The following is a 14,075-nucleotide window of genomic DNA, read 5'->3' on the forward strand; positions in this document are numbered from 1 at the left end:
ATTATCATCACCGTTACCATAATGATGACATAAATAAGGATTTAGCATTTTAAGAAATGTACCAAGCATAGGCTGGGTTTCTTTATTTGAAACCTGTCATTGTCATCAATCAATCACCACTGGAATTATTACGTTGCTTTGTATTATAGAAGTTTTAATAAAGTGTTAAAAGTTTACGCGAAAAATTTACAGGGCTTTTGATAGGCTCCACCATCTACGAATTTCAAACGGGCTCCTTCATTGATTTTCATCTGAATGTATAGTGCAATAAAAATTTAAGACCTAGTGGACTTGTGGGGAGACACGCATATTGATATTTAAGAACAGGGGTACACAACCTTTTCAGTCCGCGGGTCACTTGTGCATTGAAGATTGAAGGACCGGACACATCCCTCTTCATATACATTATGCTGTAATAGTTATGACTCAATCATAATTAATCATAGCCATTTTAATTCATTTGACGAATTTGTCAAACACATGCTTTTTTTGGTGAATTACTTGCTTTTGACGATTTTTTTGGCTATAATTGAAACAACACGGTGCCTATGTACAGGGGACATGGAAGAGGGGTTCATCTTACTGATCAAGTTCCCAAAGGGTAAGCCTCAAGGAACCTAAACTATAAAATGCAGACACAGAAGTACTAAGGCTGGGAATCGATTAAAGTTTTTTGATTAACCACTTGAACATTTTAATCGATTAATCGACCGATTAACTGAATATTTATTATAACTATATAATGTTAATAAATGCTATAAGTAATTATATATTTCATTCATTTAACTCAATTTATTCGGTAGATGTAAACGAATATAGGAATAGGTTAAGAAACTGAGGCTGCCCGCCTCAAGCAATTTAATATGCTGAACATAATTGCCATAACCTGTAATTTCTTCATTTGAATCTTGTCGTTTTTTTTTTTAAATCGATTATTTTTAGTTATTATTCACCGATTTCGAAACTACTTTCGATTACAATTACATTTAAAAAAATAGAGGAAAATTCAAAAGAAAAATCGAGACAGCAATTAGGAAAAATCAAGAAATTTGTTGAAAGAAAAATTAAGAAATGCGTTAGAAAAAAAAAATGAAGTGCAAAATAGACGAAAAATAAAGAGTGTACAATACAAGAAAATTAAGGAAGAATGTAAAAAATAAAGTAATTGAAGAAAATTTAAGATAGAAATTAGAGGTAAAACTAAATAAGAAATTTGAAGATACATAAAACGAGTAGAAGAAAAATTAAATGAGAAATTTGAAGGAAAAATAAATGAGAAATCTGAAGTGAAGAATAAACGAAAAATTAGGAAAAAACCAAATAAGAAATTTGAAGAAAAATTAAACGAGTAGAAGAGAAAAATTAAATGAAAATTTCGAGAAAACCTAAATAAGAAATTTGAAGGAAAAATTAATGAGAAATTTGCGGAAGACATAAATAAGAAATTCGAAGAAGAATTTAAGAAATTTGAAGAAGAATTTAAGAAATTTGAAGAAGAATTTAAGAAATTTGAAGAAGAATTTAAGAAATTTGAAGAAGAATTTAAGAAATTTGAAGAACAATTGAATGAGAGAAATTTAAGAAGAAGAATTGAATGAGAGAAATTTAAGAAGAAGAATTGAATGAGTGAAATTTAAAAAGAAGAATTGAATGAGTGAAATTTAAAAAGAAGAATAAACGAGAAATGTAAAGAAAAGTTAATTAAGAAATTTAAAGGAAAAATTAAGTGAGAAATTCGACGGAAAAAATAATTGAGAAACTTGAAGAAAAGTTAAATCAGAAATTTGAAAAAAAGTAAAATCAGAAATTTGAAGAAAAATTAAATCAGGGAAAATTAACAAAGAATTTTAAAAATAAACCTAGAATGTAATTAAAACAAATTAATAAGTAATAAAAATCAAGGAAAAAATTTCCAAAATTTCAAAGATAAATTTAATTCAAATAGGATCCCAGCCGATTCAAACACATCCAACGTTGACAAGCAACGTCTATAATGAGAAAATATATTCCTAACACTTACGAAAAGTCTATCCATAACGAAAAAAACAGAGGAAAAGAAAACAGGCCGTTTTTTCCCCCCTTCACCCTCTCCGATTACTCGCCAACGACAGCGAAACACACGCCAACGATTGGCGACAAACGACGCGAGAGTTATCTCTTCCGCCCTCCCCCCAACCAACTATACCTCCAACATCGCTAAAACGGGTGGAGGAGGGGAAAAAGCAATTGTGGAAAGTTACAATGTTATACTCCCCGGCGTTGGCAATACATCCACGCCGCACATTCCTCCTACCCAGCTGAGTAATAAATAATAATAATAAAAAAAATCGCGGAAACATCGCCAAATAAAAGAAAAAAAACAACGTCAGCGGCAACGGCGGCAGTAGCGTAGTGGCCTCGTGCTGCCAAACAAACTTATACAGTGTTGCGAATAAAGTCTCTACGTCCTGTACGACCTCCCCTAGAGAGTTATTGAACACAAAAAGAATAACAAAAATTGAATTATTTACGTTGTGGTATTTAGATGTTTCCGTGGCGGAATATTTCTTTTTTTACCATCCCCCACTCCTCGTGTGGTGGCGACAGTGGCGTACAAATAAAATTAAACTTTACCACGTTTCCCCCAGCTGAGTAGGAGTTTTATTTTGAACGTGCGATCGCAAAGTATTACCAACTAAACTATTCTGAGGTTTTTTTTTTGGGACACGTCTACGACCGACCGTCGTGGCTCGGCTCGTCGTGGTGGTGGTAGTAGTAGTAGTAGCAGCGGCACAGCAGCGGCAGCCAGCTGATATCAGCGAAGTATCTTTTTTGGGAGAATCAGCTGTTTTTCCGCCGAAGTATATCAGCATCAACATCATCGACTTGGACGATGTTAAGACAACGCGGTAATGAGAAAGTTCGGTCTCGTTATAATAATTTGTTGATGATCATGATGATTGGCGAAACGATTGTTGGAGGAATGATTTCGTGTGCTGTGTTTCTGTGATTGTTGTTGTTGTTTATATATATATTTTTTCCTGTTGGGAGAAAAAAAAAAAAAGTCATGACGTCTCTTGTGTTCAGCTTCCTCTGTGCTTGTGGATTATTTGTCTTCGGCTTACCGATTCTGCATACAGGTGAGTACTTATCTAAAATATTCGCAAGTGATTATTCCTGTTAATTTGATGAATTTATGCTATTGATGAATCGGTTTGAAAGACTATGATTGGGGACTCAAATTTACGGGTCAATTTACGAGTTGCCCGATTAATTTACGGGCTAACATTCGCAAGATTAATTCACAATTAACAACACAAGATTGTTGTGAAATAGATCGCATTGTTGAATTGAATTATACATTCAAGAAATTGACTGAATACCATTTGTCCCCCTAGAGAATTTGTATTTATATTGTTTTAATCTAAAATTAGGTCATTAGAATCCTATCTGAAGTATTTATAAACAACTGTTCATATAAATTTGATGAATGCTTGCCTTTGAGTAATTACAGTGTATCGTTGCGTATTACAATTAACGGGTTACTTACTGTCAAATTTACCGGTAAACGTTTCAAGATTAATTTACACTTATTCTTTTAACATGGGTTAACATTAATCACGAGAAAAAATATTAATTTAAGCGGTGATTTTTGTTGAAATGAAAAATACATTAAAGCCTGAATAACAGTCATCAATCGTCACCTCGGGAAACATTAGTTTTCTATTGTATTGATCTAAGTTATCAGAAACCAAAAAAGTAAATGATCGGATATCGAAACTTTAATTTAGTGAATTTGTATAAATTATTGTCAGATTATATTATGGCTGTGCATTTATATCTGAGCACCTATAAATTCGTTGATTGTATTATCTGGTACACGCCTCGGTTAGTATCTTTCATATTTAGGTTAAAACAGCAGTTCTTATTTTATTAGGGGGATCTGTGAAATGGTTTCGGGGGAGTTTATGAGCTTGGAGGAGGAAACAATCAACTAGTTGTTTTAAAGTCATTATGTTGTGAATATTTATGTTGTGTTATGTTTGTGAATATTATTCTTCGAAGGGGTCCGAGGTCTTCATATTATTGGCACAGTGGTTCCCTGACCATCTATCTTATAGGCACAAAGTTAAAAACCTATGAGTTAACCCTTTATCTACCATGTTAGGAAAACTATAATAAGAATAAAATGATAATGGATATAAATAACAATATATATGTAATGATAAATAACAAATTTTGGTTTTGTAAATTATTTGGTAGGTCATTTTAGTTCTAATTAAAGGGAAAAAACTGTTCTTCTAAAAATTAATTAGTGCATAAAATTATCTAACCTAGTTGAGTATCGCCGGTAGATAAATCGTTGTAGAGGCCAACAATGAATAATATTCAAAAATGGCAATAATGTCAGTTTCGTAGGCCTTTGCCTAAACAATCCGGAAACTGCATGCATTTCATTGAACGCCGGCTATGTGAAAGCCTATGAGAACATTTTAAAAATGATAATAGTTTCTGAAGAATGTTGAGCAGATCTTTTAATTTGATAACGGAGGATACATTTTATTTTCGTACAGTGTTGTAATTTTTGAGAAAAAAAATTAATTTAGATGAAAAATATTGAAAATTCACATTATTTTCTAAAATTATTTTCAAATTTTTGATCATTAACTTGATCATATGAGAGCCTACCTTATTCAAAATTGTAACTTATTTTGAAATAAGCATTTTCTTTTACTCTTTGACCATAGCAAAATATATGATTATACAATATACATATATATTAAGGTTATACAGCTGTAATTTTAGCTGAATGCCCATCAACTCATAAATTGTACTGTTCGGTGTAAGTGATGATTGATATCGTACTTAAATATGTTTAATGGGTGAATAGAAGCATAGTGATAGAAAGAAAAGAAATTATAGTTTCTGGAAAATGGTTAAATATCCGTTTTTATCTAATCGCAGTGGATAAGTTTATCTTAAAATGATAATTTTTGATATATTTTCAATTAAATAAAAATATTAATTTGCTAAATATATTGAACATTTTTTTCAAAATTTTGGTTGCTAATTAGGTCGTATAAATTATCTAAAAATTTTTAGTATACAAATATACAGCTTTTGGGCTTCACTTAATATCAAGATATATGTTTTAATCTAAGCACTTGTGATTTATAGTGGTATTGATATAGCTGAATGCTCATTAATTTGCAAATGACATTGTCCGGTGTGGGTAATGATAGATATCTTGCATAATTAACGTAGGTTTAATGAGTTACTGAAGGAATAGTAATAAAAAGAGAAGTGATAATATTACCTGAAGACATGCAAATTAAGTGTTTAGTAATGGTGGATAAATTTTATATCAGTAATTATAATATTTTTGATTAGGTGGAAATATTAATTTCACTGTGGAGAATTTATATTTCTTTTCTGAAATTATATTTCACCTTTTTATGCAAGAATTCGGTCATGCGAAACCTATCTTATTCAAAACTGTAATTTTAAAATGTAAATTTTCTATTTTCATTGTTTGGGCTTCATTTATCAGTAATGAATGCATATGTTCTGATTAAAACGAAAAAATTGAAGATTTGCATCAGTATTTATAGCTAAATTCCCATAAAGTGGTCAATTTTATTGCCTTGTATATATCGTGATTGATATTTTGCAAAATTAGGCCTAAAGTGTGACAGAAAGCCTAGTGAAAATAAAAAAGTGATGACACTTTCTGACAAATTTGAAGTAACTGTTCTCATCCAATAATGGTGGATACATTTTATATTAATAATATAATCCTTGAGAAGTTTTTAATTATAAGTCAAAATATTTATTTACTAAAAATATTGAACATTTACATTTCTTTTCCGGAATTATATTTCATAATTATTTTATGAATTGGGTTATGTAATCTGTCTCATTCAAAATTGTAATTAATGTTCACAAATATAAATTTTCTTCTTTTTATTATATTCTGCCTATTCTTATCTAATCAAATAAAAAAAAAGTTATACAATTTGTGTTAAAAAACAGTAAAAAACAAAATACATTGAAATTTATTGTATAGTAGAAAGATATTGTTAATTTTTTTTCATGTTTCTGTTCAATAACATATGAATAGTTTTCAATTGAAAAAAAATGCAATAAAAAGCCTATCTATTACTATTCTAATTCTAGAAGCTACTATTCTTTTAAATTTCCTATAAGATCTTATTTCAATGTTTTGTGCATTTCATTGTAGCGTCTAATAATTTATTTCAATTTTAGATATGACTTTATTTCAACTATTAATATTTTTATTCATCTCAGGAATATTGCCATGTTAACATAATTAATTTCAATTAAAGACAACTTGAACAAATTAATTTGAATGTTTATCTCGATTCTGCCTTTTTCTTGCAAAATTAATATATTTAATTAAATATAGTATTTAATAAATTTACATTAATTTTTAACGTCATCATCCAGAAGTTACCAATTTTTCTACATCGGTATAGAAAATATTATACATTAGTAAGTATTACCGATGAAATCTGATAATATTTTCACACTAATTTTTGAAAATGAATAACATTGAACGAATTGATCATTTTTACGCTGTAAAAGAAACTCTCACAGAAAATTTTAATCATACCTGAAATATACGATTTAATTCTTGTAATTACCTAAAAATATTCATTTCCATAATTACGGGAAAATCTGAAAATTAAAGATGTGAGAATTATCTGGAGATACCCAGAAACCAAATTGAAATTGACGATCAATTTATGTAAATTTCCGATAAATTCTGTTCGCACTCGGTTCGATTAGTATTGATTTTTTTTTTCTGTCTGCGAGTTGATATTATCTGTAGCCATGCGAAGCTTTTGCGCCATGCTTCCAATTAAGAGATGGCCTTGGTACAGCTGCCACCACTGCAAATGACGTAATGTCCAACATCCAAAAGCTAAACCCCTTCGCTTTAATTACGCAACCGACGACGCTCGGGAGGAGTCGAGTCCTTGAGAGCAGATGATAACATTTTAAGCACTTTCAGACACTTTGTTGTTTGTGCATATTCCATTCTTACACATGTGAAAAAAAATATATATATATTTTTTTTTTACTTTCTCATTTTTATCATTTCAAGCAAATATTGGGATAAGAAATGAAAAAAAAAAAGGGTTACCAAAACCAAATGAATATTAATGCAGATTTCTGATGGATATTCGTTCTTACATCACCGTATAGGTTATATTTTGATTCGTTTCTGAATAATCATGGATTTATAAATTTAAAAAAAAATTGCTGTAAATCTTTAATATTTATATTCTTATATTCTCGTGCTCTCTACGGGTTCTGCGACGATTATCAAAATTCTTACACTCGTTTTACAAATTTTTGTTTTTGTTTTATGGGAAATACATTATTATGTGGGAAAAATGATTATATATTCTTATATTCCAAAGTTCTTTGAGTTCGGGTAGAAATATTCAATTATCGCTTTCAGTGGCATTGACGAGATATCTCGCGTACTAAAAAAAACCTCTTATTTCAGATAGGCAAGCTTGGTCAGATATGTAAGCCATCGCGAGGTCCCGGGCTCGAACCCCAATGTCGCCGCAGTGGTGGTCGGCTCAAGTTGGTTTTCTGTGGTTCCCAACTTTGAAGTGGAAATGAAAGCCGATCTCCCCATTAAAAAGTCTCGCCGCAGAAAGCAACATTCCCACAACGGTAAAATCATCAAACATTACACTTCACTCATAATTCGAAAAACATGAGGTAGATGGCCGCACTATAACAACCATTACACAGAAACAAGCTTCACGTTAGGTTCACAACACGGACACACATATTCCAACATGTACCAATTCGTTAGAAGTTCCGCAGAGGAATATGGACGAGGTACATGTAAGGTTTAGTAGTAGTAGTAAACCACATAGGCTAGCATAGATATTTTCAGGGGTGGGAACTCTGCGCCAATTGCACCGCACTGCGCCAAAATTAGCATCTTGCGCCATCCTGCTCCAATAGTGTATTTTCGTATTTTTCTGCTCCAAATAGCGAATTTAGCTTCAATATGCCCGAAATTTTGGAAAGAACGCCGAAAAATTTTTGTTCCTGCTACTATCGCCTTATTTAAACTATCGGCCCTTCATCGGGCTTTCTATCACGAAACCCCGATAATATCCGTTATCGTGCAACTGAAGACGGTTTGCAATGGTTTTTCAGCTTTAAAGTGTAAATGTGAGTCAGTTTCCGCTTTCAAAAAAAAAAGTCGTCAGTCGAAGCAGCAGAAATTACTATAGTCGATAGTCATTGCGTCAAATCCCGATGTTTCGTGAAAAAAATTTTCATTCCGAGAGTAAAAAGAGCATGTCCGCCGAATCACGAATGTTAATTTAGAAACTTTGCCGAATAACGAGTGTTAAATTGCCAATATCGCCAAATATCGAGTGTCAGATCGCCAACCTTGCCAAATAATGAGTGCTGCATCGCCAAACATCGTGAAGATCCTTCCGAAATTCTCTCCCATATTGCACAGTTGTTTTATTTTGAAAAGGGGTGAGGGTTAACGAAAATATTCTTGTTAATTTTGCTGCTTCAATTTATAAATATCTGCTCCGAATCCTGAATTTGCTGCTCCAAAACTGCTCTGAATCCTGAATTTTCTGCTCCAAAACTGCTCTGAATTCTGAATTTTCTGCTCCAAAACTTATCCGAATCTTGAATTAGCTGCTCCGAATCCTGAATTTTTCTGCTCCAAAATGGACTTTCCCACCTCTGTATTTTGCAAACTTGAAATCTCAATGGAGTACTTTTTTTTTCCCATTCTTCATTTTGTTTCGCAAACTTCTTGATGTCACGGATGCAGATCAATCTTACACTGTAGCGAAAGTTAGTTTCGTGCCCGTCCCCAACTTCTAATAAAATCCAAAATGCGTATAATAATTTGCGTATCATAAAATATTGCAGCAATAAATTATCACGTCTACAGTATCAAATATGTCGTTCATGCAAGGGTAGTAAATGAAAATGATTTCGCAGACCCCTTACAAAGTAATCACGAACTAACAGGGGTCCACGAACCAAAAACTATACTCCTTAAATACAAAGGCCACAACAGACGAAATGCTCAATGAGGTGGCCTAAAGAAGATTTCCATAAAAAATGCTGATGTCAAATATAACTAATATACAGCAACCCAGTAAGAGGATATATGACGAAAAAAAAAACTATTAAAATTACTTAGGATACTGTTTATAAAAAAAGTTTATGGTTTTTTTATCTAAGTTCTTACCTGCACCTGCTGAAAATCGGTATAAAGCGTATTCGATCAAAAAATAAATGACATTATATAGGAGCTTTAGTGCTTTTTACTATGCCGAGGGTTTACTATGCCTATATAATTTATAAGTATAATATTTGAAATTTTCCCCTCATACCCAAGGGGCCGTTCAAGTATTACGTCATCATCGATGGGGGGGGGGGGGAATTGTGTTTCCGATTTGCTGACTTTTGATGACAAGGGGGGAAGGGGGGTTTGAATAATGCTTACGTCATCAACCACCCTTTATGAAAATATGAGTTAGGATTCAGAGGAGCAGAGCTGACGACGAAATTTTGCTGACGGGGGGGGGGGGGGTCAAAAATGGCTAAAAATTTGCTTACGTAATACTTGAACGGTCCCCAAGGGTGCCACTATTTGTAAAAAAAAAAAAACCATCTGGATATTCTTGAAAATCAGTAGTATCAACAGTACTGTAACTACCCATTCCTGTCAAGAATTAGCATTTAGGCTCATTCTTGAGCCCAGAATAGGCCTAAACGGGTCATTCTACCCTCCCACAAGTGGGCCCTGTGGGGGTGCACCTGTTGAACCTGCCTAGTTACGGCACTGAACATCAATAACTTTATTAATGGAAAAATTATGTTTAAAACAAACTGACTTTTCGGTACTTGATAACGGATAAATAATTCATACAAATTGCAATTGAAGGTTAATATTTTTCCTGATAGCATTCTAGAATGAATTTTTCTTCAAAACTAACTATATTCAGAAATTTACCAATAAATGCCACTATAAATTGAAAGATGGAAGGAGATTTTTTTTCTTCTTCTCTTGCTTGTATTTATTACCATTTTTATTAACTCCAGACATTTCCTCATGTTTATTACGCGGCTACATTTTCACACATTTTCCGCCAAAAAAGTTTCTCAATCGTGACGCATAAATGAGCGCTTTCTTCTTTATTCATTTCTTTATTCTCCGTCATGTGTTTCCATCGTTGCTTTAGTTTTTACGATGCACTTGAAAAACAATGTATGTATATCATTTTTACGCACGGACGCTTTTTTTTTTCTGCGAGTTGCAGCAAGATGTTTGTGGTATATACCTATACATACAGAGTGTCCTGTAAGTGCTGATGCGGTCGGCCTTTATCTCATCAACCGTCCGTCGTAAGGGTATGGTTTCAATTTAACTAATGTTCAAAATACGTTCAAAAATTGCGCTGTACCAGTTTTAAGAGTGAAACTATAGTGTGTAACAAAGTAAGAAATCTAAATTTTATCCGATTCCCCTCTGTCCTCTAACTTCCTATAGGAAGTTGTTGCCCTGTATCTCCTGAAGCCAACAGAAGCAAAATCCATGTTTCTTAAAAGTTACGAAAGATTAGAAAAAACGAAAGGATAGCACTCAATATATGCGATTAAAAATGCTTGTATGAAGAGGTGGTATTTTTTCTGCCTGAAAAGTGACTTGAAAAGTGTGTCTCTGGTGGTTAGCGCACTTGCCCGGTATGGAAGGGGATCCGGGTTCGGTTCCCGGAGGAGGCAAATCACTTTTTTTTCCAAATATCATTTTCGGCATAACATCCAGAAAATTTAGATTCTCAGTAAAAATGCTTGTTTACAGACGTCTTATATCGCCTTTTGAAGTTTCTGCCACGAATGAAGGATCACTCTGTAAATCAGCTCGCATTTGCGTCTCAAAGTTGGGAACCACAGAAAACGAATTTCAGCCGATCATCACTGTGGGGTTCGCACCCGAGTCCTTCACTATGATCACTCGATCACCATGGCGGCTCTATGATAGGCAGCAAATCTGCAAATGGAAATCGGCCGAAGGACAATGATTGGTCCTTATCTATATATCTCATCCCAGAAGTTGTAGCCGTGTATAATTTCTTTCCATGTGTATCATTACCGTAAACTGCAGTAACTTTAGGACAAGTATTGCTCTATTCCTATTATTGTATCCGTACTGGGAATGTTAGCAACATGATTTTTGGGGGAAAATATAACTACCCTCAGCTTTCTTACCATGCTCGATTATTTAAATTAATTAATAAAATAAATAAAAGGAGAGGCATAATTTATTTTCTACTCTGAAAGCCATATTAGTCTGATTGCTACCCTAATACTGGTCTGTAGAAATTTTGCAATGAAATACGTAAATTTTTTTGTTTGTTTCTAAAAATTCAGTTTTTCCCCAGTAAAGTTCTTTTTGTTCTTTTGAAGTTTAGGAACTAGACATTGCATTTTTATACAGCTTTCAATAATTACGTTAATCCTTTAAGCGGCAATACGAAATCACTAAACCCCCCCTTTCAAACTGACATGTTTTTTTTAATGAAGTAGGCTTTCTCTCCGATTTTCTGCAGGTACAAAACAGCACAGGGAAATGTGTTCTGTCGAAAAACAAACTTTAAGTAGTATCTGGACTCGTCAATGCTAAATTAAGGGGCTTTAAGTGAGGCGAGATATCTCGTCAATACCACTTAAAGGTTTGAAAATAAAATGATCTGTAATAAGAAAATAATATTCAGTCAAGTTTTAAGCTACTTTTTATGAAAAATACGGATGCTGGAAAGTTGTAAAAGATTAAAAATTCTCCACGTAAATTTACAACGTTTCATTGAAACAAACAAATCGGTAAAAATCATGCAAATAATTAATTAATTCAGATTATATTAAACTCTTATCGTCATGTTGATAAGGAAAGAAAATGAATCACTCTTCATGTTTTTTGACTACAAGAATTTCTTTTATCAAATTCGTTGCAGGGCATGTATATTTTCCTTGCCTTCTTCATACAAGTAATTTCGAATTCAAAGATCAGAACAAAATTGTTCTAAAATCACCAAAATTTGAAGAGCTATGTCTTAATGTTAACCCGTTAAATGTAATGTTTACATTTCATTTCGTAAAAAATTACCTAATTAACATACAGAAATAATTCAAACAGTAAATTAATCATCATAAAACTATAAATTGAGCAATTACATAATTTTTGTTTCCATTTGACGCAATTTTTAAGACGTTTTAACAAAGTTATTATAATCACTAAATACAAGAAACAAGGCGCCAACAATCAGAAACATCACTCAGAATATACTTGGACACCTCAGCGCATTACACTAATTGTTGTGAACAATTCTAGATCAAGAACGGAACGGTGACACGAAAACCTCAGCCCGCAAAATAATTTCAAATATGAAAATAATGCCTGTACTAAAGCTAATCCAGTTTACGGTTACGGAAGATGTTGAAATGACATATGCCGGAACGATGAAAAATGTAAATAAAAACTAGAAATTCAATTGTCCGTCAGCTTTCTGTGTGGGCACACTGATATCGAAAACCTCCCGGAATCCAGTTGGCAGTACTTCACCGAAAGATAATTAAATATTATAATTAACACTGGCCTCCGATTTAGGTGATGTGAATACACGGAGACTGAGGAATTTACTGCTCCGAAATTTAATTTGCTCTGATTTCAGTATCCGCTCAGGTCCGCAGTGAATAAATGATGGTGAGCAGCGGTAGCAGTAGCTTCGACCTTATTAGCTGTTTCGTAGTTCGTTACAAAGTAATTCGGAAATTTTAAAATTCATTGTATATTTATTCAAGCAAAATGTAGTCATGGCCAGAATTTCAACTTCAGAAATAACTAAGGAAGTAAATGATTTTGCAAGTTCTAAATATATTTTTTGTCCATTGGAATGAATCGTGTATTTATAGGCGAAAACCTAAACACGTTTCCGTAACCATGCCACGAGTAATCTATACAGTGCATATAAAATTGGTTGTCCGTGTATGTTCTCCATAGGAATCTACAATTTTAGACCGATCTTCGTAAAATTTTGCATATATACCAAACCGGGTCCTACTTGGCCGATAGGCTACTTTAAAAGTTAGTCATAGCCGGAGAAACGTCCGAAATGTGCTAGAAATTGTCGAGCAGCAATGGTTTTCTGGACTCAACAATAACTTTTAGAATGTTTACTTTGGTTACGGTCGTTCTTAAACCATCCGTTTTAGGGTGGTATTCACCGACATGGTTTAAACTATAGTAACAATTTTTGGATAAGAGATCGACACGGATTGGTTAAAAACTAGAATTTAACCAATCCGTGCCAATCTCTTATCCAAAAATTTTGATTACAATTTAAACCATGTCGGTGAATACGGCCGTACGTATTCACCGACGTTTATTTCACTAAAATGGTTTGTCATGGCTTTGATGCTCTCAGCATGGTGATAATCTGGCCAACGCTGGTAATTATAGCCAGTAGAGAAGTATTTTTAATACATTTATGGTTCTTTCTCATCATAATTAACACTGGATTTCAAGAAACTGCTTTTCCCTCTAAAGAGTTATTTTCTTCATTATTTTTCTTCATATTCTAAAATAAATTCAGTGAGTTTCATATCTATTTTATATGAAATTTTTCATCGATAATAACTTGCGGAATAAATCGTGTTTCATTACGAGGGAGATGTTTTTGTGACTATCATTTTTTTTTGCTTCACAAAAACATATGTCATATCAGTTATTATCGTGTTATACCAGCTTAACTGCATTCATGCCTTCTGGGGTTTGCATGTAAACAGACGAAAATAAATTGTTCATAGTCATAATAGAAACCGATAACAAATGAATCCCATCTCCTTATATAGCAAAAAAACATCTTTAAAATATTTCAGCTTAAAAATGCTCAAATGAAATTTACTCTTAAAATATTTGACTGAAATTTTGTATAAACCAAGATTAAAATGCAGATATTTCAATAACTTTCCAACATGTTAACTTTTTATCGAATGAAATGTTT

At 32.8% G+C, this 14,075-nt stretch overlaps 1 protein-coding gene across 3 annotated transcripts in view; it reads left to right on the forward strand.

Moving 5' to 3' along the window:
* Window positions 1-2,416: 2,416 nt before the first annotated feature.
* Window positions 2,417-14,075, forward strand: part of LOC149077314 (TGF-beta receptor type-1-like) — a 569,773-nt gene continuing 558,114 nt past the window's right edge. Inside the window, exon 1 of one of the 3 annotated variants that reach the window (XM_089245082.1) lies at window positions 2,417-3,119. In XM_089245082.1, coding sequence (XP_089101208.1) covers window positions 3,047-3,119 — 73 coding nt within the window. In that variant the 5' untranslated portion in view covers window positions 2,417-3,046. The remainder of the gene's footprint in view (window positions 3,120-14,075) is intronic. The other 2 variants (XM_089245084.1, XM_089245085.1) reach the window with 2 other exon arrangements.

Source organism: Pholcus phalangioides, unplaced genomic scaffold (genome assembly GCF_987345545.1).
Source record: "Pholcus phalangioides strain wild (caught in Gottingen) unplaced genomic scaffold, Ppha-v1.0 ptg000015l_1, whole genome shotgun sequence".
NCBI classification, from domain to species: Eukaryota; Metazoa; Arthropoda; class Arachnida; order Araneae; family Pholcidae; genus Pholcus; species Pholcus phalangioides.